The sequence below is a fragment of the Aulonocara stuartgranti genome (genome assembly GCF_965226115.1).
Source record: "Aulonocara stuartgranti genome assembly, chromosome: 17".
NCBI classification, from domain to species: domain Eukaryota; kingdom Metazoa; phylum Chordata; class Actinopteri; order Cichliformes; family Cichlidae; genus Aulonocara; species Aulonocara stuartgranti.
The window spans coordinates 39,356,945-39,384,097 of NC_138953.1; the positions used below are offsets into that span (position 1 = coordinate 39,356,945).

General features: G+C 44.9%; 2 protein-coding genes across 12 annotated transcripts in view; one reads left to right on the plus strand and one right to left on the minus strand.

The window, feature by feature from the left end:
* Positions 1–17,145, plus strand: part of fcho1 (FCH and mu domain containing endocytic adaptor 1) — a 64,485-nt gene extending 47,340 nt beyond the window's left edge. For 5 of the 6 annotated variants that reach the window (XM_082511188.1, XM_082511183.1, XM_082511187.1 and 2 more), the window contains 16 exons: positions 1,153–1,213; positions 2,706–2,899; positions 3,229–3,247; positions 3,393–3,449; positions 5,620–5,671; positions 6,363–6,487; positions 6,627–7,745; positions 9,819–9,925; positions 10,013–10,181; positions 10,263–10,377; positions 10,467–10,622; positions 10,697–10,829; positions 10,899–11,095; positions 14,311–14,375; positions 15,741–15,908; positions 16,671–17,145. In XM_082511188.1, coding sequence (XP_082367314.1) covers positions 1,153–1,213; positions 2,706–2,899; positions 3,229–3,247; positions 3,393–3,449; positions 5,620–5,671; positions 6,363–6,487; positions 6,627–7,745; positions 9,819–9,925; positions 10,013–10,181; positions 10,263–10,377; positions 10,467–10,622; positions 10,697–10,829; positions 10,899–11,095; positions 14,311–14,375; positions 15,741–15,908; positions 16,671–16,699 — 2,766 coding nt within the window. In that variant the 3' untranslated portion in view covers positions 16,700–17,145. The remainder of the gene's footprint in view (positions 1–1,152; positions 1,214–2,705; positions 2,900–3,228; positions 3,248–3,392; positions 3,450–5,619; positions 5,672–6,362; positions 6,488–6,626; positions 7,746–9,818; positions 9,926–10,012; positions 10,182–10,262; positions 10,378–10,466; positions 10,623–10,696; positions 10,830–10,898; positions 11,096–14,310; positions 14,376–15,740; positions 15,909–16,670) is intronic. The other variant, XM_082511186.1, reaches the window with a different exon arrangement.
* A 1,041-nt stretch (positions 17,146–18,186) lies between these two features.
* The window catches only part of rfx2 (regulatory factor X, 2 (influences HLA class II expression)), a 29,755-nt gene continuing 20,788 nt past the window's right edge, over positions 18,187–27,153 (minus strand). For all 6 annotated transcript variants that reach the window (XM_082511207.1, XM_082511206.1, XM_082511205.1 and 3 more), the window contains 9 exons: positions 25,813–25,925; positions 25,355–25,506; positions 25,004–25,101; positions 19,997–20,146; positions 19,669–19,877; positions 19,383–19,536; positions 19,265–19,307; positions 18,997–19,114; positions 18,187–18,919 (listed from right to left, as the gene is read on the minus strand). In XM_082511207.1, the coding sequence (XP_082367333.1) occupies positions 18,751–18,919; positions 18,997–19,114; positions 19,265–19,307; positions 19,383–19,536; positions 19,669–19,877; positions 19,997–20,146; positions 25,004–25,101; positions 25,355–25,506; positions 25,813–25,925 (1,206 nt within the window). In that variant the 3' untranslated portion in view covers positions 18,187–18,750. The remainder of the gene's footprint in view (positions 18,920–18,996; positions 19,115–19,264; positions 19,308–19,382; positions 19,537–19,668; positions 19,878–19,996; positions 20,147–25,003; positions 25,102–25,354; positions 25,507–25,812; positions 25,926–27,153) is intronic.

A 27,153-nucleotide genomic window follows, 5' to 3' on the forward strand; every position in this document is an offset into this window, starting at 1 on the left:
ATGATCTGAGGAATCCCCGTGCATCATTCCCTGTATGTTGTGTTTTATATAACAGCATTAACACTTTGACCTTCAGATCAACACATTTCCCTTAAAGGAAAGGTCAGAGGTCAAAAATGTTACACAGTACTTTGTTGTAATAATCAGTTTCTAAGGCTTTTTTTTTAACACATAAATCTTTCATTTAACCTTGAACACCTCGGTGCAGGCCAGATGATAAGATGACCCCACTCTGCAGCTCTACAACGTTTTATCGGTTCTGCCTGTAAACACGAGACCTTTGAATGACTCATTCAAAGCTTTCCGAGCTTTCACAGACTGGACGACACATCCCAGCGCCGCCGCAAACACGACCTCATTGACGCAGAGCTCAAAGAAACGAGAAAAACGGCTCATTTTTCATGTATAACTTTCTAGAGTTTATCACTGATTTTATGTTTGATGCTGAGCGGGTGACGCGGAGCCCAACAGCAGGCTGCGACGTGTAATCACTGAGTGCTAATGTAAAATCATTGATCTTTACATCTACAGCACGTGGCTTACTGCAGTTAAGCTGCAGCTGCATTTGTCTTATTAATGTGACTTTTATAACCTCGTCATATTAACTAGATCACTCGCCTGCTCCTTAATTATCGTCTTTCCCTGCGATCCTGTTCAAAAACACGTCGGCGGTCTCGGTTACACTTGTCATCTCAGACCCACAGAGGTCTGTTTGTTGAAACCGCGTGTAATGAAATATCATCTTAATAAGCCCGCGCTCTAAAAATAACTGCTCCCATGTCGGCGAGGTATTAGTTTGGATTTCCTCTCGTCTTTATCGTGCTTTCACTCCCAGACGTCCTGCCTTGCTTAAACGATTTCCGTCAAACTTGGAAGTGCTCTTGCTGCTTCAGCGAGCTGCTGGCAAGAATGTGTTTAATGCACAGCAGCTGCAGCAGTTAGTCACCGACTACCAAACAGTGTGTCATATTTTTCAGCTGTATTATTCCCACTAATGGAAAGCTCTCAGTGCGCGCAGGTCGGCGTGCTCAGTTACACCGTGTGACAAAACCCTTCTTTGTGTCAGATATCAGCCGCTTGTCTCTGATCCAGCTGCTGTCTGCCTCCCTCTCTCCCTCCTCTGTGCGCGTATGTTCCCATTCATTCCCGCAGAATTCCCCCCTGGAAGTAGACGACGAAGGATTCGTCATCCGAGCTGACAGCACTCAGAATGATATCCTTTTGCTCCTCCTGCATTCAGGGCCAGGAAAGACCATTAAGGAATATTTCTGTTTTGAACCTGTAATAAAGAATAACTGAGGATCCAGATGCGTGGCAAACAAAGAAGACGCCACAGAAAAGCCTCAGTGTTCACGAAACTGTTTTGAAATGAGCTGAAAACGTGGAGGCGACTCTTCTGTAACACGTGACCTTACTGGGAGTCGATGGCACCAGCTCAGAGTAACTTTTAATAACTTGTGTCCTAAAGAATCGTCTGTAATCTTTTTTCCGTCACCTGTCTGCGGTGTCTCGCCCTCTCAGGAGTTTTTATTTAGTTTTTGGTTTATTCAGATCATTTTGTAGCAATCTGTTCTCTCTGGAACATCAACGTTTTTGATTTAATGTAACAGTTTCAGCACACGAACACTCCCAACCCAAGAGGCTGAGTGCTTCTTACAGCCGCTCTATTGTCTTTTTTATGTCTGCACTATTTCAATTTCATGCCCGTATTTAATCGATGAATGTCCACCATATGTCATAAAAGTCTTTATTTAGCAGCCCGGTAATAACCATGACCCAGAGTGTCCACAGTTCAAGTCTAGCGGGGGTCTTATTCCCGCCCTCCCCGTTAGTATTTCCAACTTAGTCTGAGCACCGCTCAGAAACTCTCCAAAAGAGTAAACGACGGCGATTTTGATCAACTAAATCTCGATAAACTTCCTGTTGAGTCTTGGGTCTAAATGTGAACGAGCACAAATATAACGAGGACCATCTGTTGGATGAAAACTGGAAGAACAATCGCTGCTCCAAATGATTCACGTCTCTTTCCTTGCTGTGACCGAAGGAAAGCTTGACTCAAGTTGCGTGACGACAAATTATAACCCCTGAGATCACTGCATGAAGTCTGGGAGACCCCTTAGCTGAGAAGGATTACGGTGATCTTTAAATGGTTTGTAGTCAGAAGGTGAGAGATGGAGTTTAACCAACGCGTCTGCGACGTTTTCAAATTAACCGTAGACGCAGACGCGCCCCTCGGCTCGGCTGCGTTCATGTTTGGTGGCAGTGTGAGTGGATGTGAGGAGGCTGCTCTCCCTGCCTGTGCCATCTCTCCACTAAGCTCCCCGCAGACACTAATCAGAGTCTGAAGGTGCACGTAACATTTTCATATGCAGATTGAAGTCCGGGGAGAGGAGGAAGGGGGTGTGGCTTTTCTTGTGGGTAATGATGTGGCAGGAAGTGGCAGTTTGACAGTTCTGCACCACTTACCTGCAGGAAGCGGCGGTCCTGCTTATGTTCATCATGTCCGTCTGTCGGCCCCTCGTTGCTGCTGGTTGTGTTTTTGTTCAGATTTTAATGAAATGAAATGTTTCCCGGTTTAATTATATTTTCCTGTTTGTGTTTCTGAAATCTCAAGTCTCAGGTGGATCATTTTAACTGAAATTAAAAACAGCAGAGTCTTTGTGTCATTTAACCATCACGTAGTTTCTTCCTTGACCCTCCTCCACGCTGCTCCAAGGAGAAGGAGACCAACTTTTACTCCAGCGATTCAGACTTTGATGACGAAGAGCCCAAGAAGTTCCACATTCAGATCCGACCGGTGGCCAGCAGCAACCGCAGCAGCTCCGTTGCCACAGAGAAGGAGCTCAAAGCTACCGTGGGGGCGCTTACGCTGCCACCCAACAGAGGGCCGAAGCAGCAGGTTGGCTTTGATTTCCTTTAAATGAGGATATATTTGAGATGTGCACGTTAACCCTCCTCAAAACAGTCTGAAGACGTACTCTTAGTAAATTCCACAAAGAGACAATATGATGACAAACACATTTAACTTTGAACAAAAAACCTCAGCATGTTTTGGAAACGACTACTTTGTTTATCAGCACAAAGTTATTAAGAAGCTAAAGCTTTGTTCCTTTGGGTATATTCATGGGATTTATTGACAATAATAAAAACACCCAGCAGAATGTCAGCTCCTACCCTTTTCATAGCTCAATATATTGAATATTTCTCACTCTCTGTCTCGACTTTCAGGTCAAGCGACATCTCTCCCGTAAGTTTGAATGTTGGCATTTAAACTGCTTTAAAAAATAAATAATAAAACATTTCCAGTCCTTGCTGGTGTGCAGTAATACCTCTGCTTGTAACATAAGGCAGTGGGAAATGTTTAAAGTGCCATTTCTTAACTTTGTTTCCAGGAAACTCGAGTACCGCAGGAGGCCGATCAGAAGACGGGGACGCTGCCTCCCGCAGGGGTGAGTCTTTCAGTATCCAGACATCCAGTCCAGTCCTTTATTTACACAGAATAAACAATAAAGATCTAAAGATAAATTTCTTATTGGGGAAAAATAATGGACAGATTAATGAGTAGTGAAGGCACTTGATAGTTTTCAGTTCTGTCTCTGTTTACATCTGTAAGAGTGTTTTCAGGTTGGTGTCCTTCGTTTTTGCGAGTCAGAATCATCTGTGTATCTGCAGCATCTCTCTGTGTTTCTGTCTAAGGTCAGGGGTCGGCAACCCTGGACGCGCACCGGCTACCGGGCAAATGCCGGATGGTGATCTTTCTTTTTTGTGGGCCGATTTTTATTATTATTATTTTGTAGTGGTATAAACAATGAAAGGTGGTGGATCGGCCAGATGCTGGTCGATTAACAGGGAGAGGGGGGCACAAAGAAATACTTTTCTTTCTTATTCTCATTTAAAATGTCTCGCTTTTAATAAATAATTATCTGAATCTCACAACCAAAGTTTTTACCTGATGTACAATGTATAGAAATCATACATATACCAACAAGACTGTACATCACTGTCACAGCAGCGTCTGTTTTCATTCAAAGGCTTTATGGCTTTAATACCTGGGGGGCCGGTCTCTAGTCAAAATGCCCGGGCAGATGTTTTGTCCCAGTCCAGCCCTGGGCACGACACACAGTGAGTTAATCTGAGAAGGTGCATTAAAAAATAAATGGCCGGGCCAGCGGTGCACATCGCAGATTAGCTCACATACACACATTAGTTGTGCCGCTTCTTAATGACGGCATCTTAGCTAACAACCCCAACTACCAGACTCAACTTGTAATTGGCTAAAAATCACTTCGCCTACCGGTGAGAGGGACGTTGCTAGCTGGCAGTTTTTTCAAGCGATGTTGAAATTTCCACATTCCAACACTTCAAATGCTTCAGCAGCTGTCGGCTCAGCGCAGCATCAGCACCACGTAAATACACGGATACATCCGTAGACTCGAGGCAGAATTCACAATGTGTTTTCAGGACTTTCAGGCGTTTGGACCAATGTTTTCTTTTCTGATCAAACCAGAAAGCTTTAATAAGCAGCTGGTTGTCTCACATTAACTGGCTGAGTTAATGCCAGTTAATGCAACATCGAAACGCAGCTGATTGAACTGAACAGCTCGACTCTGTGGGGTCAAAGTTTGCAGAACTACGAGCGCAGCTGGACTCCACAGCTGTGCGTGTTCATGGAGCTGCATGTTCACCTGCTGGACGTCACTACCTGACAAGTTTACCTGTCTTCAGAACATTGCAGAGGCCTTATTGACAGTATTTGGCTCTACATGTCTGTGTGAGCAGGTTTTCTCTCACATGAGTCCTGAGGCAGCCTCTGAATGCTGGACACTCGGAGACCTGTGTCTCTGAGTGGGAGACCAGAGATCACAGTAACATGTGTGTCTCTGTATTAACAAACATGCCATGTTGGCCCAGTTTATTTTTCTTATCATTGTTGTGAGGAGGCCATAAATAGCATTGGCATTTTCTGTTGTTCAGTTCATTTGCTGTTATGGATAAAAAGTCTTTTTTTGTTTCAAAATAGCTGATAACTATTTGCTGACAGCTGCCAACATCTGCAAACAAATATGATTCTATAAAGTGGTTCTATGTAGTGTGTAACTGTTGATATACAGCCTTATTACATTTATTGCTAATGCAATCATATGGCACACTGACCTCTGAGGAAACTTTAGATGCACTCATCATCAGAAATCTGATCTAGGCAGAAAATCTCTTCTTTGGTTGACCTTGCACATACCAGTCGTTAGTCTGCTCGTGCTCCGAAGCATGTTTTATTGCAGACTGGTTCATTATTTTGTCAGAGGTTAGGCTCAAGTGGGAGTCTACAACCTGCTGCACTCCACCAGTGGGGAATCTCCCTCTTAAATCCACAGGCAGCAGGATTAATGATCAGCATCTGATTAAAGCCGTTACTCTGCAGTGACAGCAGCACTGGCTGGAGCTCAGTGAGACCCGGCTAATTGCTGGTATTTATTACAGAGAAGATATTGGCGGGGGAGGGGGGGGGGGGGTCTCATGTAGTCTCATGTCAGCTCGTCCCAGCCTCTGAGAAGCTCTGACGAAGGACAGCGTGCTGCTGATTAGTCCCGATGTCTCGTAATGACGTGTGTGTCTGTACAGATGGAGAGCAGGAGGGCCTTCGCAGGTCCACCTCCAGCCCCGATCACAGTAGGTAAGCTACCTTTGCCCTTCACATCATCTTCTACCTGCTTTAAATCTGGCTGTGAGCAGGGTGGGGACACTGTTTTGGAGGTTAAATGGCATCATCGGCATCATCAACGGCCTGTGCAGCGCTTTGAAGCTTTCACCCTCTTCCATCTCATTTTACCTTTGCAAGCTCGTTTAAATGTGAGGCTCATTCGTCTAATTACCTCGTCCTTTCGCCTCCGTCGCTCAGATGAAACGACTGTTTTTCTCGGTGGTAGTGTGGCCCGTATTGTTTCTACCTTGTTACCATGGCAAAATGTAGTAGCGTTAGGCCGGTGTTTATATGATTGTGGACAGATGTGACAGCACAATAGCGCCACTGTGATGCAGGTTTTAGTTCAAACAGGGGCGCGAATGATACGCGTGACCGGGTGGCACTGGGCCCACACCTTTACGCTGTGGAAATCTCGATATGCTGCTTAACTGCTTACCCAGTCAGGGTAGCTGTCACAGGGCAAGAGGCGGGGCTACACACTGGACAGGCCACCAGTCTCATCACAGACAGCCACTCGTGCTCGCATGCACACGCTCGCCAGATTAGACCAGTTCCCCGACACGCTACTCTTTAGCCTCTGGCAGGAAGTTGAAGTACGCGGACAGAGAACCTCCCTCTGCCACTCGCTCTGATTTTCTTTATCGTTTCTTCGCTACATCAGGTTGAGCTCGACAGCGTCGGGCTCGGACAGTCTGTTTGGACCGCCGCTGGAATCGGCCTTCAAGTCCAAAAGCTTCGACAGCCGGGACCAACTCAGAGAGCGGAGCGCGTTTGGAGCGTCTGAATGTAAGGTTACTTTCATTTAACTGTTGCTTGTGTTTTGTTTCTTACAGAGAGACGGGACTGTTGGACGACCTGAACATAAAAGCTCTAAATTCTGTCTCGGCGCCGTTCCCACGACTAATGTGTTGATTGTGTGTGGCAGATGCTGCTTTCTCCTCCGACTCCTCGTCTCCGGAGAATGTTGAGGACTCTGGCCTCGACTCACCCTCCCATCAGCCCCTCGGACCCTCCCCCGAACCAGCAGGCTGGGCGGCCTGGCCTCCTGCATCGCAGAGTAAAGAGCAAACACGGGGTCGACCGTCGGACCCTTTCCTTTCCGCTTTCCGTGACCACTCCCCCGGACGCAGTCCTCACCCGCAGGATGACCCTACCGCCGTCTGGTCTGTCGCTCCGTCGCGCCCCTCGCGAGTTCCCCCTGATAAGGACCCCTCGTCGGTGCGGTTCCCCACCTTCTCTCAGTCCCTCGCCCCACCAGAGATGGAGTCATCAGTGTGGAACTGCAAACACATCCCACCCGAGGATCCCTTCCTCGCCGCCTTTGAGAGGACCGTCACCCAGGAGACGTTAAACCTGTCGGACGCCTGGGCGCGCCCTCCGCCTCGCACTGCTCAGGAGGGCAGAGGAATGGATCTGCGAGGGGACCCCTTCTCCGTTACCTTAAACGACACCAAGACACTTCCAAGCACTTCCTCTTCCTCTTCATCCTCCTCGTGCAATCGGAAAGAGAGGGAGAGGAAGCGGGATCGCAGCCTCCCGCCTCCCATTTCTTCCGATGACCCATTTGCAATCACAATGATCGGCAGCCCGACGCATCAGTCGTCGCTGGCGGCAGCTGTTGGGGGGATCCCTCCACGCGGTGGTGGCAGCGGCGGCGGCAGCGGCGGTGGCAGCGGCAGCGGCGGCGGCAGCGGCGGTGGCAGCGGCAGCGGCGGCGGCAGCGGCGCCACCAGACTTGGATTCGATGCCAATTCGAACACTTTACCGTCAGCTCAGCCAAAGAAGGAGCTAACGCACTGGAACTCGCTCCACAACCCCTTTAGTGAAGGCAACGGCTCCAAATCACAAGAAGCAAGCGGAAAAGGGGAAGGTGGCGGCGGAGAGAGGAGAAAACACCGATCATCGGAAGGTGAGCCGCGCAGGAACGCCCCTCCCCTCACGAGGCATTCGGGGCCCCAGGAGGATCTCTGCTTTTCAACAGACAAAGATCAAGACTGTCTGGATCTCAGCACACAGATGTCCTGCAGTGTCAGCTCTCGTAAGGGTACTGCTTTATTCTTTTAAGTTTCTACTGACTGTATTAAAAACATTTCCAGTTCTAATTATAAAAGTAAACGCCGAGAGTCGTGCTGTCCTCCAGCCTCAGTCTGTGGCGCTCCTTAATTAGTCACAAAGGTAGCAATCAGTTTCTTCTCAGAGTAGTCAGAGAAATGAAGCATGAATATGCACATATGCTGGATTTAGTAACACCTTCGTGTCACCTGTGCTGTTTTCTGGCTCACAGATTAAAGAGTCAGCTGTTTTCCACTTGGAAAGAAAAGTGCTTCACAGACTCTCGCTGTGATTGGCCCTTCTAGGTGGGCTAGCCCTTTTATTTCACGTTGAAGGTTATGCAGTCTGATTATTTAATAGCACGTTATGCCTTCCTGATTGGTCATTAGAGGCTGCAGGGTGGCTGCGTCTGATTAAAACAGGGAAAAATAAACGCTAAGCGGAAGGACTGAGATAAAACACATTTAACCAAGTAGACAATACTACAAAGTTAACCAGCAGGTACTTTTGATCTTGGGCCTTTTTTGAAATACCATACCTATAAGGCGCACTTAAACTCCTTTAATTTTTTCAAAAATCAACAGCGCGCCTTATGTGTGAATTCTGGTTGTGCTTACTGACCTCGACCGATTTTACGTGCTACACGGCGCTCAGACATCCGTCACAAATGTTTTAGTCCGACTTTGGTCGGATGGATCGTCGGAGTCAGGAGCCTGGCAGAGTCATCTGGGTCCTAAACTCCGTCTGTTTCAGGTAGTGATGTGCGATACCACTGATTTCCAAGTAAGATTCAGGGTGGAGTCGACGATACTGATCCGAGACCGATACTTTGCACAAAAACATTTTATTTCTTATAAATTATAGCTTCATAATGATTACTGGACATCAGATTACTTGTTCTTATCGCTTAACAATGTAGAATTCATCATATAGAAATAAAAAAACTGAAGTTGTGGCTATTTGAACACCTTGCCTGCCTGCAGCACTAAAGGACTCCGTGAGAGACGTCTGTCTCGCCCTAGCAGCACCTGTCCCTGTCCTCCTCTTCAGTTCATCTTAACATACGCTCGTCATGTTCTGTGATATGATTTACTCTGAGGTGTTTGACGAGGTTTGCGATACACAAACCACGCCTCGGCTGTTTGTGGAGGTAAAATACGTCCACACATGACTCCATTTAAGCTCAGCCATTGTTGTGAGTGCGCACGCCAGAGGCTGCCACATTTATACAGCTGTTCAAACGTACAGCTCTGCTGTCACTTCCAACATAAATGAAGACAGAAAACTAAACAGCAGAGACGTTTGTAGGGTTACTGAAGTTGGGCTAGCTGCTATATAATGATGTGCTACGTGATTGCTAGCGACACAGCTATGTTAGCATAAACAGTGAAGCTGGAGGTTGAACGCTAACTTTTTTCCACTTGATAAAAGTTAACATGAGGGTTCCTGATGGTTAGGGACAAATGCAATCGCATGGCAGGATGCTGTAAACGGACCAAACATCAGTCAGGAGAACAACTGAGATAATCCATCCACAATACCAGGTTAGTCATTAATATACTGCAACAACATGGGAATAGAGCAGCTGCAGAGAATTCAACATTAATGAATCAATGGTACAGAAGTGGAGGAAGCAAGAAGAATGAGCTGAGTAAAGTTTGACTTATCTGACTGTTTTGTTTTGATTAATGCGCCTTATGTATGAAACATAGGGTTCCAGCCAGTTTTGTTGTTGCTTTGTGTGAACGTTTACCAAAGATATGCAAAGCTAGAACTTTTCAGCCTGACTTATATTTTTTGTCGGGATTGTAGTCGATTGCAATTTATTCAAATGTGAAAATAATTTTTCTCACATGAGCTACAAAACAAACAAAGCTCTCGGCATCCCAGAGAAAAACAAACACTTTTCCAGCTCGTCAATCACTCGTGCTCGTCTTAACACAAACTCGTGTTCAGCAAGTCTTTGTTGAAGCAGTGCAAATAAGATTTTGTCAGCGTGGTGTTTTGAGCGTGTCTCATCCTTTAGATCCGCTTTCATCCACTTTGTGTGTGTTTCTTTTTTAAGGCTCCAAACATAACTTCAGACAGGACACAGCCGAAGGCGTCACGGCCGCTCCTGCGAGAGCGACCCGAGCCAAGAGGTCTTCGGGTCGACTCGGTGGCTGTGAGAGAGTGAGTATCGGTCACGGCTTAACCGTTCAATGTCAGAAGCAAGACTGTCATTAGCAGCACTAACTCAGACCCGGCTGTGCGTTTCAGTCGCGGTCCCTGTGTTCCTCTCCACTGCCAGAGCCCAGCCCTTCCCTCACCTCCTCCTCCTCTTCCAGTCCCAGTGAGTGGGGGGGTCAGAACCGAGCTCAGAGCCCTGCCGGGGTGGGACAGGCCTCGCCGCTGCCCTTCCAGCACCAGGACCACCAACAGAGACAGTGTAAGCCACACGGGCACGTCTAAAAATGTCAGTTAAAACCTCGCAGTGAGAGCGAGAGATGTGAGCAATGTTTCTCTACAGTGCATCTGTCCAGAGGCCCCAGTCCCATATCGCTCAGCACACAGGAGGCGTGGCCAGTAGCAGCAGCCATTACTGAATACATCAACGCCTACTTCAAAGGTGGACAGCACAATCGGTCAGCGTGGCGCTCTTTATTTCTTCATTTTGTTATCTAACTGCAGACGGTGCGCTTACTTATTAACTTGCCTCGTCTTCCGTCCTCAGCTGTTTGGTGAAGATCACAGGTGACCTCACGATGTCCTTCCCAGCAGGCATCACTCGTATTTTCACTGCCAATCCCAACGTTCCCGTGCTCAGCTTCAGACTGGTCAACATCTCAAAGATCGATCACTTTCTGCCCAATCAAAAGCTTCTCTACAGGTCAGCCATCTTTTTGTTGCTTTTTAAGTCTCGGCTCTCGTGTCTTTATCGTCGCTGTCTTCGATGCTCCTCAGCGACCCGTCTCAGAGCGACCCCGACGCCAGAGACTTCTGGTTCAATATGCAGGCTCTGCAGCTGCACCTGCAGCGAGAGGCCGAAGTCAACCCGCAGGCTTCGTACTACAACGTCGGGCTGTTCAAGTATCAGGTCAGGATAGAAACCGAGGATGCCGCTTCTCCGTGACACCCAGAAAATAACTTTGCCTCGTTTTCTCAGGTGTCTTCTCAGGACCCGGGTCGGGCGCCTCTTTTGCTCTCAGCCGAGTGTCAGCGGAGCGGCACGGTGACCAGGGTCTCCCTGGATTACCACTGCTGCCCCGCCACCGCGCCCTCCACCCAACTCACTGCCGTCCAGGTGCTGCTGCCGTTGGACCACACTGCCACAGACCTGCAGTGCCAGCCGCCCGCCTCCTGGTGAGCAGACGTGACTTCTTTGGCGTATTTTAATTTATCCTAATTTTGTTCTACTTTAACATCCAGAACGCCTCATGAAGGCCACAGAACGACAGTGTCGGTGTGATTATAGGGAGCGGTGTGACCCCTCCGTCCAAAGCAAATTTCTCCCAAGGGAGACAAAGAAAGAGCGAAACGTTGACATCCAAATAATGACATAAATAGAGCAGCTTGTGAGATGCAGCAGGTATGACAGAGGTGCACGTGGTTGCAGTAAAGCAGCAGTAACTTGTGTGAGAGCGTGCTACAGTCAGAGGGGGGGAGGTCAGAGCTCAGTCTTCTGACAGTCTGGTGGATGAAGCTGTTCAGCAGTCTTGCCCGAATGCTTCGGTACCTCCTCCCCAAAGGCTCCGGAGGCTGAAAATGGAGCATGAAGGGTGGCGGGGGCGAGGCGAATGTTGAAAATGTTGTCCACGAAGGAGGGCGGCGAGGTTCTACGTTTACGGGTCTTTGAGAAGGAGGTTGTGAAGCCTCCGTAGCACGCGGTGATGCAGCCAGGAAGGACGCGCTCTGCGATGCCCTGGCTGAAGGAGAACGTGATTAGAGGCGGGACTCGTGCTTCTCATCGATTTGCAGAGGAAGCAGAGGCGAGTCGGAGCCCAGGAGACGTCCTCAGAGTTCCTGTGGGAACTTGCTGCTGCTGCTCGCGGTCTCCTGCAGCACCGCTGATGCTCAGTGGTTGGTGCTGCAGGCTGGAGCAGTACCAACCACCAACAATACGATGATGCTGGTGATGCTCAGTCACACTGTAGCCCTGTGACTGTTTGAAGACAGGACAGTGAAAAGATGCTGCATATACACTTCCTGAGAGCTGCTATAAGTAATAAATGTATGGGAACTATGCATCATGGGTAAAGATATGTGCATGGTTAGCAGACTTCACTACTACTGCTGGATCTCCCTACAAGAAGGAAAACAGAAATGTCTGGAGGACTCTGGATGCATAAAATGTCCTGAGTTACACATTTACTCATGAAAAGCCCTGAAATCCTCTTAAATGGATTTTGTTTTTAATCTCATCGCTGTGCTGCTGTTTTAGGCCCTCAACACGATCATGTCCTGTAACGCGACTCCGTCTTTAAGGTTTCATAGTTCTGCATTCAGGTTTTGTAACAGTAGGCTGGTTGGTATCTAACTAAGAATGATTGTAGTTGATGCCGAATCTTAAACGTTCCCACTGCTTCAGCGTGGCAGGAGGTCAGTTTAACGTCGTCCGGCTTACGCTCCAATGAAATAATGGCGGAGCTTCATTAGGAGTTGTACCCAGTCTCTCCATATTTCCTGTTAATGTCGAGTCACTTTTTGTATCGAATGTGACACATCATGGTTTATTCTGTGTTTTTAGTCATTTTATTATCAGGACGCCGCTGTGGTGCAGCGATAGTCTTTGTCTCCTCACAGGAAGTGCTCCTCTGTGTGGAGTTTGCATGATGCACTCTGATGTTCTACTTTTCATCTCTCAAGCATTTTTCTGACAACTCCGCACAAACCATACAATCTATAGATGACTTAAAGTGGTTTCAATGGATTCTGAAATTTTCTGGGATTTTGAAATACCGTGCAGTGACACAGGTGCAGGATTATCCTAATATTGTCAGGCACAGCCCCATAATGTCAGGATGTTCCTTTCTTGTGCTTCTACTGCAGCTTCTCAATTAGAGCATATTTTCCTCATTAACTCATTAAGACCTGAACATGATGAATGTAAAAACAAAGAATTATTTTTTTGCTTGAGCGCCACTTATGAGGATATTTGTTTAAACTGTCGATAGAACAGTGGCACTATGTCCTCGTAAGTAGATGTCAGGCTGTTGTAGAGCAGAATTTGGTCTAAACAACCCAAAATGTGATGTCCACATATGTGGACGGCAGGTCCGAGGGCAGGGGTCGGCAACCTGCGGCTCTTTAGACCTTTTAGTGCGGCGCCGCGTGGTTTGGGAAAATAAATTAGTTTTTTTTTAAGTAATTATCTTTAGTGTATTTTATTTATGTTAGTTCTTTTTTAACTTGTAGTTCTAAATTGGAAGATTATTGTGATTTTGAAATATAAAAATAAAATTATATTCTATTATTTTTTGATCGCTCAAAATAAGCGTCACACTGGCGAAAGCCGGTGTACCCCCCGAAACGCCGTGCATTTATCGAGACTTTCGACCCCAGGTAGGCCAATTATGGATCTTCTGATCCACATTATGTCAGCAGCTCCACCGTGAACTATGTTAAAAACAAACGCCGCTCACGCCTCACAGACGACAGCTTACAGTCCTGCGTAAAGATGAAAGCCCCGACCTGCAGACGCTGTGCGCAGAGGTTCAGGAGCAGAAGTCCCGTTGTAAACATACCACGGCAGACCCGACGATGTTTGCATGAACACGCTTCATGCCTCTTTATTGACCACTTTTCACACACGGCTGCTGTTCGCACACAGCCGGCTGTAGCTTTGCAGCTCACAGCCCGACACACCAACACAACAGCATAGAGAGCACAGACGTAAAGGCGGCGAGGCGTGATTGCGGGTGCCGCTCAGGTGCGTCTGCCTCCCCTACAGCAGCGCTGCAGACCACGCCCCGCCACACACAGTAACCAGGTAAAATACATATTTAGGCAGAATTTTGCAAATATCTATTTTTCCTCTTTCAGCAGCTTCGAGCTTTTTTCCCCAGTTATTTTTTTAAAAGTCAGGTCAAGGCTCCAAAAGCCCAAAGGAGACATAAGGGTGGCGACTCACAGCAGTTTTTGTTTGCTGGATCATTTTAGTTCAGCTGGGCGTCTTTCCTTTGGTTATATTTCTTTAAGAGTTCAAAATGTGTTCATTACATAAATAACATGTAATCCTCTCAGTAAAATTACCAAGAGTCTCACTGTTCAGGCTGTTTGCAGACAGCAGCAGAAAATCTGATAAAGTGGCTCAAAAGCGTCAGAGTGCAGTCATCTGCCAACTTCTCTGCTGGTTTAACTTCTGTGACCTTTGATATTAAACCACATTTGCTTTTACAGGCTGCAGCCACAGGTGGCGCCAAATCCATCGTCCAGATTAACGGTTATCGTCGTTGTCTTCTGTATTAAAGATGTTTAATAGGCTGGCTGAGGTCGATAACCCGAGACATTTGGAGGATGTTTAAAGGTTGGAGGTTCAGAGTGTTTTTGGCCTCACTGACTTTTTTCTGCCTCCGCAGGAACGCCGATGAACGCCGGCTGCTCTGGAAACTGCCCAACCTTTCCCCGACCAACCACAGCAAAGGTCAGGGCTCTGACCTTTCCTTCGTCTCTGTTTTTAACCCCCATCAAACCAAGAAACCTCGATTAGTTGATGCTCGACACCATTAACCGATTCGTTTTCTCCTCTCTGCATCACTGACAGTCGTTGCTCTCGGTGACTTCACAAACATCCGTGTCCTCCTCCCGGAGGTGTGCGTGGCAGCTTCTCCGTCTGGTGGAGATGAACAAAATGAGAGCGAAGCTGCTTCTGAATACTGAGCCGACTGATTGCATGACATTAATGGTACACAATGAGAGGCGGCTCTAATTTCAGCTGGGAAAGTCGAACATTTAAGTCATTTAAGCTGAAGGTTTTCTTCACCCGTGTGCGTCTTTGTACCCGACACCCACAGCTCTCCTCTGTGTCGCGTACCTAATTCTTCTAATCATATATTATTACCTCTATGTGAAGCAAAGGGCTTCACAGACACCGATAAGGAAACTTCACAGGACAAAGCATTGATAGTTAAAGTTGTGCGAGGTGGTGACAAAGCACTGAAAGGCTGCTTTAACTCCTTCCTGCTCCTTCGAATCCTTTTTGTTTCTTTACGAGTTCAATTGTAAAAGTGCAGCTTTGCATAAATGCTGCCTGACAGTCTGTCATCAGTTAGCTTCACCGACTGTCTTATAAACAGGTGTTGCTCAACTAGCATTTCTTCTTGTACGTCTTCGAACGCTTCGTCATACGTGAACGCGCACACCTCTGCGACTCTCGCTTATTCGTTTGTTTGCGAGTCAAACAGGTGAGCCGCTTAACTGCTCCTTAGCTCTGGTAACAGTCCCCCCGTTTCCAGAGGCTCGGCACAAACGAAGCAGACATCTGAGCGGCTGAATGTGGATCTCGTGTGGATATGAGGAGATGTCAGCAAAACTCTGGAGCTCCATGGTTACTTTCAACTTCCAGGCTTCTTTGGTGTTTTCCCTCTTCTTTGTAAAACCACGTTTTTCATTTATAAATGAGGCTTCTTTTGTTACATGGAAAACAAATGTAAACATTTAGGTGTCGTGTTTTAAGAAACTCCGCCCCTTCTTTGTACTTTATATCTGACAGATGCCCCAAAATGATTCTGCTCTTCACCTGAACTCAAAGCGTGTGTGTGTGTGTCCGTCCTGTTCAGACATCTTTGTGAGGACCAATAATTGGAGGTTTACTACTACAGTTAGGTTAGGGTTCGACTTCATTTTTCCTTGTCAGGGAAAACATGTCAATTAGATGTCCTCACTAAGATAGCAAAACGAGAATGTGTGTGTGTGTCTCAGTGAGGTAAACGGACCTTGAGAGTCACCGACTTCAAAGGGTCAGGTCTTTCCTGCTCTTTATCACTGCCGTGTGTTGATGTGATTCCAGGCTCGGGGACTCTGTGTGCCAGCTGGCAGTGCCTGGAGGTCCCTCGCGGCCCTCCACCCAGCCTGGCTGTTCAGTTTGTGGGCTCTGGGGCCTCGCTGTCGGGCATGGACGTGGAGTTGGTGGGCAGTCGCTACCGCATGTCGCTGGTCAAGAAGAGATTCGCCACAGGTGACTCTGAACACACTCACGAGGTTTCTTTTTACTAATAAAACTGGAGGTGGTGGCATTTCATCTTATTTTACACACTTTACAGTGCTGTGTTAGTCGTTAAACACTCTTCTTTATATTTTGCTTCAAGGAGACAGACTTTGTTGTAATTTTTTTAAACCTCCATGGACGTTGGCTGTTTAGCCCCTTCACTTTCAGTCCAGTCCAGCTGTTTTCAGAGGAATGTCTTTGTGTTTAAAGCCCCCAGCACTGACCTGAGAACCATTCAACTTATTTTTAAGATTTTCTTTTTATCTGTATTGGAAATAATGCGAGTATTAGTATTCCTGTCATTTTGATATTATTTTGTGGCCGATGATATACAGGTGCAGGACAGTTAAGCATTTCCTTTCTAACGCCGTTCTCATACTTTAAATCGAAAGCAGCTCAGTTTAGCACGATGGCTGCCAACAGCAGCTGTACGCTTTTACACTTAGTCTTTATACTGATAACAACATCATTTTTAGCAATCTCTAGAGTTAGGCTAACACTTGGTGCTAAGCCGGGTGATTTCTGGCTCCAGCTCCATGCTTGAATAAGAGACTGATATCATAGAGAAGCTCCAGTTCGAGTCCACTTTGTGTTTATGGATAGCATAACAAAATAGGATCTATTCTTTTTTTTCTTTTCCCCTCAATAGTTTGATTTCTTAATCTAAACATTTTGCATGTGTGGCTTCCTTTCTGCCTTCTGATTATTCATTTATGTTCATGTCTCTGACAGGGAAGTACATGGCGGGCTGCTCCTTGTGAATCAAACTAAAGGACCGTCAGGTTTCTGAACGGGGATCGCTGAAGGTTCAGAGAACTTTGCACTTTCAGCGCCTGAGTCGAGGAACTCGCTTCCTCCCGTCAGTGTCCTGCTGCTCTCGGACCAATTCTTTTCTCTAATTTATCCCGTGTGCCGTCGTACGTTCAGCTGTCCTCCTCGTCCAGGAAGAAAACTTTTTCCTATTAAATCTGTGTCCGTGTTGTTCTGTACGCCTTTGTGTCAAAAGACTGCAGACTGAGATATGCTGTTGATGACTTTTCTTGAATTAGAGAAAAGTGTGAATAAAATAAAACTTTACTGTCCATGAAATCTCTACAGCATCGAGTCAGTTATGAGCAAACATCTTGTACAAAACCTTATAAAAAAAACTTGTTTGTAAATCTGATGTTTGTGATGAGATTTGATAAAAATAAAAGAAGTGCTGGAACGTTTGGTTTTTTGGTTTATATCGATTTATTACACTGTGACCAGGTACAAAATACAGCTGAACTATGCAGTTTATTACAGACCGTCATCTGTCCTTAAGCTAGTTAAAGTGTAGTCAAGAACAGGTTTAAAAATACACAAAAATAAGGGTTCAGTATACTTGTAAGAACCTAGTTCAATAAAAAATAATCCTCCGTCAAAAAATCTAAAACAGCCTTACAAAACATTACAAAGTACACATAGAAATTATTCTTCCCAAAGCACTTTAAGGCAAATTACTGTGACAGGCACAAGTTACAAAAAGCCTTAAACTCAAATTCAAAGATTCCCATTGCTACAACAAAATCCTCTGTGAGGGAAACGAGGAGGGAAAAAAAAGAACCAATTTCAACACAAAACTCCATTAAATCAGATTAGTCCATATAAATAGATTTTATAGTTTTTTTCCTTACGTCAGTTTAATAGCTTACGGAGAGCTTCAGCGCTGCAGTAATAATTAAATTTCATTACATTGAACAGTTGAGATTGGATACAGATTCATCACACACGCCAGTCTAATCCGTTACACATCAAAGCATTTCTTTCTGATACAATGTGACCAACCAGGTAACAGCATGAACAAAGATTAGGCAAAGGCCACGAAGCACACACTGTCTACATCATAGAAAGATAGATATATATATAATTTATGGATTAATTCCCCAAATAACGCACTGGATTTTTCTATTTCAAACAAAACGTAAGACTTGAACTCGGTAACAGCGTGAGGTCAAAGGATTCGGGGAGTGCGCGTCGGCTGGGACGCCCACGAGATCGTTTTTGGTTTCGAGGCGTTTGATTCGTCTTGAAATGAGCGAGTCCAGATTCCAGTTCAGGGGTTAACGTCCCGTCTCCGTAAAGCTGATTACTGTGGATTTGTTCTGACAGCGTGGCAGCTGAGTAAACTGCCACAGAGCCGTCGCGACACTCAAACCGTGAGGAGGAACGAGGAGAACTATTTACATTTTATAAAAGAACCGGGTGAGGGACACGAAACAGTGGCTACTTTCATTTTTTGTTTTTTAAATAGTTGCCTCATCGCGTGAGCCAAATGAGGCACAGCATAGAAATCTACTGAGGTAAACGGGTCAACGTGTTACACAGCCAAGCTAACAGCAGGAGCTTCCTGCCTTACCGACTACTGCGACATTACGAGGTCCTGCCTGACACACGGAGCCGGAGCTGAGGCTCGGCCGGTGGGAGCAACTGAGGAGAAAGGTCCTTTGGGTCTACAGGTTGCATGTTCTTGTTATTACCCCCCCGCCTGCCCAGCGTTCGCTACGAGCTGCGGCAAAGGCAACGAGGAGAGCACACCTACACATAATCACTGTTAAAGGTGCTTCGAATGTTTGAGGTTTGGAGACGATACATTCATACTGCGGTAGAGGCACAGCTGAGGGACAGACATCTCAAAGTTAGCAATCTAAGGCACTCAAATGACACTATGGCACAGCTAGTTAGTCTTAAAAACAAAAAGAGGGAGGATGAATCACCAACACCACACATCCAGTAAAAAAGGAAAAGTACTGCACACACTCATTGACAGTTGCTGCAAAAACAAAGATGCTCAGACCTGTTGCAGAGTGGCGTAAAAAGAAACAACCCATGAGCTTCTCGTATTTATAAATGCTAGTGAGGGGAGAGCTGACATTGCTACACTCTTGTCTATGTACATTGCACACACTGACTGCAGGAGGATGCTCGGCCCAGGGGCCAAGAGCGGCGACCCGAAAGGCCTAAAAAAAACAAAAACAAACGAGTGAGATGCTGGTCGGTGTGGCTCTCAGTCTGACCCCGTTCACACCAGACTCACATCTCCTGCAGAGGGTGGCTCATTTCGATCCTCTCTCTCTTCACGGCCGGTTCAGTAGGTCCTCTGGATGCATCGGCGTCGCTGCCCAAATCACTCATCTCATCTGAGAAAGACGCATCTGCAGAGACGCACACGGCGACTGTCAGTGTGAAAGCAGTGACCAGTAAAACTACAATACAGTGAAATGCATTCCTAACAGCACCCAGAAGGTTGATGCTGTTCATCTGGACTTAAACTGAATTGTATCAAATGAAAAATGAAGATGAACCTTTTTCCATGAGTGAAGGCATCATAGAGGTCAGGTCACTGAACTGTAATTTAGATGAGAAACTGTCAGTCGCTGCATAACTTAAACTATTCCTTCCTCGCTCTTTAAACACTCTCACCTCTCCCATGACAGCAATAGGAGTTTCTCCAGTGGCCTGAGCCACGCGGTGCTCCACCAGGTAAAACATGTACTCGTCGTAAAGAAGGCGAATAAGGTGGAAGGAGCCGAAGCTGGCTGCACTGCGCAGAGTCAGATCTCTGATCACCATGGAGCTACAAGAGAAGGAAAGATGTCACGTCAAGGAGCTACAGGGAGCTTTACAAGCTAAAGAACGTTTCTAAAAACACCACGCAGTCGGCGGCTTATACTGGAAGTGTGAACGGAGACGAGTCAACCACACCGACCTGTAGAAAGACCATTTGAGCAGGAACTGGCGTGCAGCTTTGGGGAAACTGGGGCTGCCCTGGTGAGGCTTCAGAACCTGAGAGACCACGTTATCCAGCCAGGTGGCCCACTGGTCCAGAGAGCTCTGCTGCTGCAGGGTGACCTTAAAGTCCTGCTCCAGACGCTGAACCACACTTTCGTCGCACTGACACACCCACGACGCCTGCTCCTGTTAGACACAACAAACACGCCACATTCAGCAACAAAACCCCAAACACGGTGTCGACACATTCCCTTCCCGTGTGCAACGCAAATATTTGTCTTTTCGATGTGAGGTTTTCCGCTCACCTGGACGTTGGCAAAGTCCACCCTGTTGAGGTCGGAGAGCATCTGGTTGATCTGGGAGGTGTTCTGGAGGACGGCACGCGCCGCCTGGGCCAAGTGGTTCAAACTGGTGTATCGTCTCAAAGTCTGAGCAAACGCGCTGACCACGGCCACCTGCGCACAGAAAATACACCGTGAGCCCGTCTGACTGGAATGAGACCGAACAGATGAACCGTTTGTTTTCAGGCTGAAAATCTGCACCAAAAATAAAAAGCACGGCTATTTTAAATGTCACAGCGATGCTTCAGCATTTATTTATTTATTTCACACATGGTACAGCAATAATTCATTTCCCATACACAACCTTCCTTTCAGTTAAAGTCACACTGTTTCCATGCATGAAAAGGAAGAAGAAGAAATTCTTACTGACACCTGCCTGTGATGTCTGTGACAATACAAGTAGGCAACCAAAATTACACTCTGACAATATTCTGCACATAACAAAACAAACAGAACAATATACTCAACAATGAGCAACACCACTAAATCTCAAACTAAAAGGATCATTTTTTCAACAATTAAATTCTGTTATTTTCAACTTCTTCATATTGCTTTATCATTTTATCCTTATAGCAGATTTTAAATGGAGAAACATTTGTTCTTATGCCTGTGACTGTTGGACACATTTGCCTTTGTGTGGTTCGACAAACTGATGCTTAAAATAAAACTTCCTTCTGCCGCACAATACAAATAAACTTTGTAACTTAAGGTTTTATTTTTTGCCTTAAACATAATAATTAATGTCTGTAATTTTAATCATTTTGATTTTATAAACAAACTATTAGTGTGTTCTTCATATTTAACATTATGCATAACTCGAAGCTTCTGTAATAAATATAATGGTTTCATATTAGTCACGTATGTATTCCCCCATACTTCAACACAATAGCTCAGATAAGGTAGAAACAATGAAAAATATATTATTCTCATTGTCTTGTAATCTAATATATCTAACATTACCCAGGATATAAATACTTTTAGCCAACTTTTTAACATGTTCAATATGAGGTTTCCATGGTAACTCGTCCACCATTACACCCAGAAAACAGATTTCTGTCACTCTTTCAATTATCACTCCCTCTATAGATAATACCATCGCTTCCTCCTTTACACGGTTTCCGAATACCATTACATCAAATCATTGTTTTATTTTTTTATTTCAATAACCATAATTTTAACCAATTCTTTCAAGTTTTCTCCAGAACAATAGAAATTTGTATCGTCTGCGAACAAAACAAAGTGTAACATTTCTGACACATCACAAATTTTGTTTATATAGAAATTAAAAGGTTTTGGTCCTAAAACAGAACCTTGAGGGACCCCACAGTCTCTTTTCATTCTATCAGATGAGTCGGCTAAACACTGCACATACTGAAACCTATTATCTAAATAGCTGCTTAACCAGATCAACACTATTCCTCTCACATCATAAGTTCTTAACTTAGAAATCAAGATGTAGTGTTGCAGAGTCAAAAGCTTTTTTTAAATCAATGAAGACCCCTACAGTATATTTATTATGATGTGTTGCTGATGAAACGTCTTCAATAGTTTCCATTAATACTTCTGCTGTTGATCTGTTCCGTCGAAAGCCCTACTGACTTTCACTTAACAGCTGATGTTTTTCAATGAAACTATCAAATCTTTGTGCAAAGAGTTTTTCAAGCACTTTAGAAAACTGTGATAGCAACGATACTGGTCTGTAATTATTAAAACTGTCTGTCTCCTGATTTATAAAGAGGGATAACTTTTGCCACTTTCATTCGGTCAGGAAATACACCCGCATAAAATGAGATTAAAAATATAACAGAGAGGTTTGATTATACAATCCAAGGTCTTTTTTACGATGACCACGTCTCGCCCATCACAGTCAGTGGATGTCGTTTTTAGATTCTGCTACAATAGCTATGATTTCCTTTTCAGTGATTTCCTCTAAAAACACAGACTGTACCACTCTGCTCTCCATTCTGAATCATCCTGTTTTCTAATTAAGTTTGCCAGGTTAGGCCCAATATTTACAAAAAATAAATAAATTCATTCAACACTTCATTCATATCACGTGCGACCTTATTTTTCTTATTAAAGTAAGTAGGTAAATTTAAAGATGTATATTTATTACCCAATAAGTTTTTTTAAGATATTCCACGTACCCTTAATATTATTTTTGGTTTTGTAAAATAATTTATTATAATACTCTTCCTTAGCCTCTCTCATAATTAATACCAACTTATTTTTATCAACTTTATATTTCAGCAGGCTTTGTTCTAAGTTTTATATCATCTCTATACAGGTTATTTTTCTTTGTACATGCATTTTCTAGTCCTTTTGTTATCCATGGTTTACCAGTAGTTTTCTTTTGCTTATATAATACCAGTGGACAGTGATTTTCATACAAAACCAAATAAGTATTTAAGAATGACTCGTATGCAGCATTGGCGTCATTTACATAAACCTCATTCCAATCTTCTTTCATAAGGTCTTGCCTGAACTCATTTATTGCATCATCATTTCTAATTCTTATATATCTGTCCACACACACACACGTCCTCCTTTCATGTCATTTTATAATCTAAAGTAACAAAAAAAAAAAAAAAAAAAAAAAAAACAGGTAAATGATCACTTATGTTACTTTCCAAGCAATTCATGAAAATGTGATCAATTGAAGTAGCTGACTTTTCAGTTATTCTACTAGGTTTAGTAATCAGAGGGTAGAACCCTCTTCCAAATAATAACTCAAAAAAATCTGATGATGCCTTATGATTGGACGTTTTAAAAAAAATCAATATTATTATCACCGCAAATACAGAATGTCTTATTTCCCTTTACCTTGCTCAATAAATCTTCTACTACATCTGTGAATGTTTCCATCAGTGTCCCAGGCCTCCCATACATACAAGTAACAATTAGATTCCTCTTTCTTTCCATTTCTATTTCTACTGTCACACACTCCATTAAATCAGCAATAGCCACAGACATATACTCAACCCGTTTACATTTCAAATCACTATCAACAAAAAGTGCCGGACCTCCTGCCTTCTTATTAGATCTATTTAATATAATTCATACCCATCAATGTGAAAGTCCCAACGCCTTTCCTCATCCATCCATGTTTCTGACAGTGCTGTCTCTTTAAACTTGCCTTTCAGATTATTCAAAAAATCATTGATCAGAACAAAACTTTTATAGAGGCTTCAACAGGTGAAATGAATTAATGAAAATGTATTGAATCTTCAGTCATTGTGATTGAGTATTCTTTAAATGTCTGTTATCCTTATGAAATACTCATTAACATCCGTACAAGTATTTCACCACATATTTTGAGAAACCACTCATACCTATACAGTTCTTTCTGATCCATAAATAACTGCGGCTCAGATCGATATCTCGTCTCTGCCCAGTTCCCATCCCAGTTCCATATCCACCTGCAGCTTCACACTAATACTCTTCCAGTCTACTGTCTCATACTTTGCCATTTTCCCCCTCCGACAGTCGGAAATAGCGTCTTTCATTGAATAAGTTCGGCTAGTTGTTAGCAAACACATCACAGACCTTCTGCCGTCCGACCGCAGCAGTGCAATCATCCCCCGTAGTTGTCCTGATCATGAAGATCCCTGATCATTACAACCTTGGCTTCTTCTGGTGTTCCGTTGAGCTTTATCATCACTTTGCAATTTCTCGTCCATGTTGCTTGGATTTTCTTTTCTTTACGCATGATACGGGCTTGTCTGGCAATATCGGTGTTCTTTTTTGTGAGATGTTCATTTACATATACTCCACTCCCTTTCAGTTGTCCGGACTGCCTCAGTAGTTCAATTTTGTGTTTTCGATTCACAAATTTTACTACGATTGCTCGAGGTGTCCTGGCATTCTTTCTGGGGAGGGTGTAACACGCCGCGATGTTGTTGCTATGCAGGGGAAGTTTTTTTACTCGCAAAAACTCCACTACCTGACGCTCTAATGTTTGAGTCTCAGTAACTCTTGCATAGCTCCTGTGTTTGGTTTCCAAACCGGTAATAATCACGTCCTCCAGTCGTGCATGCTGTTCCTCCACTCTCCTTCCTAAGAGCTGGATTGTTTTATCCTTTTCCTTAATCAAGCTTTTTAATGCTTTGATTTGGTGCATTAAAGTCGTTAACATTCCTCGTTGCTTAACTATTCTTTCGACGTCTGTTAAGCGACAGCTTAATTTCCTCCAAATCTTCTTCAATTTTTCTCATCTTTGCCATTTTTTCCTTTTTGTTTGTTTGTGTTTTGTTTCAGGCAAAATATATTCGACTTAGAATTAATCACACAGCCTATTCTGAGACGCCAATCTGGCTGTAGCTGCGTTCGCCATCTTGGTCACCTACATCACACGGAGACAGCTGAGGTGGTTTGGGCATCTGACGAGGATGCTTAATGGGCAGCTCGGGCAGCTGTTTCCGCCACGTGATACCTCGGGCCTCGGGGTAGACCCAGAAAACACGGGAGAGATTATATGGAAAGCCTCTGTGTTACCCCCAGATAAGGTGGAGGAGAGGGAGGGCTGCTGCCCCCACAACCCAGTGTCCAATAAGTGGATGGATGGATAAACAAGATTCCACAGTTTTCTGATAATTCACTGAAGAAATCTTCAGAAAAGAATTTTTGGGTAAACTTTTAAGGTCATATCACCATGCAGTGATACACAGATGGACATTTAGCAGCAGCGTATAAAGAACAGTGATGTACATGACTTTCACAGCCAGTAATAACACATAAAGCACAATAGTAGACTGTATCCAACCTCTGTAGGTAGTGGGCAGGTGCATTCATAAAAAACAGATCACTGTAGTGTTGAATGAAACACTGATCACACGAGAGTTTGAAAAGTTCACAGCTGAACATTTGTGGAAATATGATTTTAAAAGCCTACTTGGAGAGTTGCTGGGTTTTATAGCTCACATAAATCATGTGCATGCATGCAGACAATCTGAAAAAGACTTCTGCTGATACCTTAGTGCGGATGATCTCTTGTGGAAAGCTGGTCATGGCATTAGTCAGCCAGCCCTCCAGACTCTTGGCAAAGTTACGGATGGCCTGAGTGAGAGTGCCTGAAGAAAGAGAGCAGCCTGGATTATCATTACTGTCCCCACTCTGCAGAAAGCCTTTCAGCGAGAGTGTAAACGCCGTACGCTGAAAACAAAGAAATGCCTCTAATGTGTCAGCATGTACGTCAACACAGCGAGCCCCTGGTCCTAAATTCATCCTGTTGTCACTCATCAGTCTTAACTCTCAATATATTGCTTTACTTGTTTAATTTTTTTTTTTTTTAATCATTTGAATGAAATCCTCAGCAGTACTGACTGGGAACAGGTCGCAGCACGTCGGGGATCAGGATCTCCACCAGGGCCTGGTAGAGGATGTGATCGCAGCTCCTCATCCACAGCCTGACAGGCTCATATTTACACAGAGCCACCAGCTTCTCTGTGGGAATCACACCTTCCGGTTCATCATCACTACACGCACGCACACGCGCACGCGCACACACACACACACACACACACACACACACACACGCGCACACACACACACGCGCACACACACACGCGCACACACACACACACGCGCGCACACACACACACACACACACACACACACACACACACACACACACACACTTTTAAAAATAACGTCCGCCTCACAAACAAAACTGTTGCTCGTAATTCGAGTGAAAAAGCAGTAATCACAGACATGACATCACAGGGTCATTTAATGCCCTGGCGTCAAACACTGAAGCCTTTTTCCCCCTTTTTCTTTCTGACCTGCTGGGAAGGGTTGTGCTTCCATCACTAGGTGGCGGTGTTGAATACCAAAACGTCTGCCAGAGTTTCTCAATGTAGTGGAACTGGAGGTTCATCACCACATCCAAAGTAGCCTGCAGGAGGGGAAGCAGGGGAGGGAATTGAGGGGGAGGGAACAGAGGAGGGAAAAAGAGAGGGAGGAAGAAGGGGACAAAACACACAGAGCTGAACCATGGCAACCAGACACACAACAAAGTTTCTACAGCCAGGCGGGCTGCCTCTCTCTCACTGCAGGTCCTCCTGGTTAGACAATGAGCCAGCTCAAACACAGCTCCCTGCACATTAATCACCAGCAGAATCTTAAAGGCCACGCTCGGGCTTCATCTAGACGGGTCGTTTTATGCTTTTTGCATTTTATTTCACATAGATTTATGCTTCCATCTGCCTACTTTTAGTGACCTGCGCTAACCCATGTGACTTCCTTTTTCCTGTTCAGAAACCCCTTTGAAAGGAGAGCATGCTGCATACAAGTGAACACTCGAGCACAAAGGAAGCAGTGGCAGGGTTCAAACCTAAAATGATTTGCCGCTTCTATAACTAGAGTCAGCACATAACCCCCCGCCCCCTCGAATCCAGCGCTGCGCAGATTTTTTGGGGCCGTTCATCAGGTCAGAGGAGGTGAGAGTCTGGACTCCACCTGAAGCAAAAGGTCAACCTGACAATCTGAAACTGTCCACGCCGTGAAATTCTCTGCTTTCTCTATCTGGCAGGACACGCACTTGCTGCTGGATCTTGTTACACAGCAGCGTAGGCTCAAATCACATGATATGTTTTTGCTTCCTCTCCAGCCATCGCCATGGCAACCGTGTTTACAGTTGCCCCCAGCAACAGGTCAAACACAGAACTCCAAAACAAAAAGGAGAATTTCCCATCCCCTCTTAAACCGGAGCTTTTCGCGTCCAGTTTTATGTGCCGCCCCCCCCCACACACACACACACACACACACATACACACACAAATATAAAAAAAACATTTAAAAAGTGTAGGAGAAAAAAACAAAACAAAAAAACCCCAACGTGTTCATGTGCAGAGCTCAGACAGACAAGCAGGCCTCCGGTGGAGCTTCCTGAATCTTAACTGCTTGTTTCTGTGCACTCGCACAAAAAGATCCTGTGATTTATTACCCTGCAAGGTTTACTGAAAACTAATCATTTATTCTCAAACGTTCATCCAAAGGCTTGGCTGACGCCTGGATATTTGGCTGTTACCATGACATTAATAAATACATGCCCCACACTGGATACTTTACAGCCCACTTGAAAAGAGACTCTTTACACTTTAGAGTAAAATATTATTTTTAGC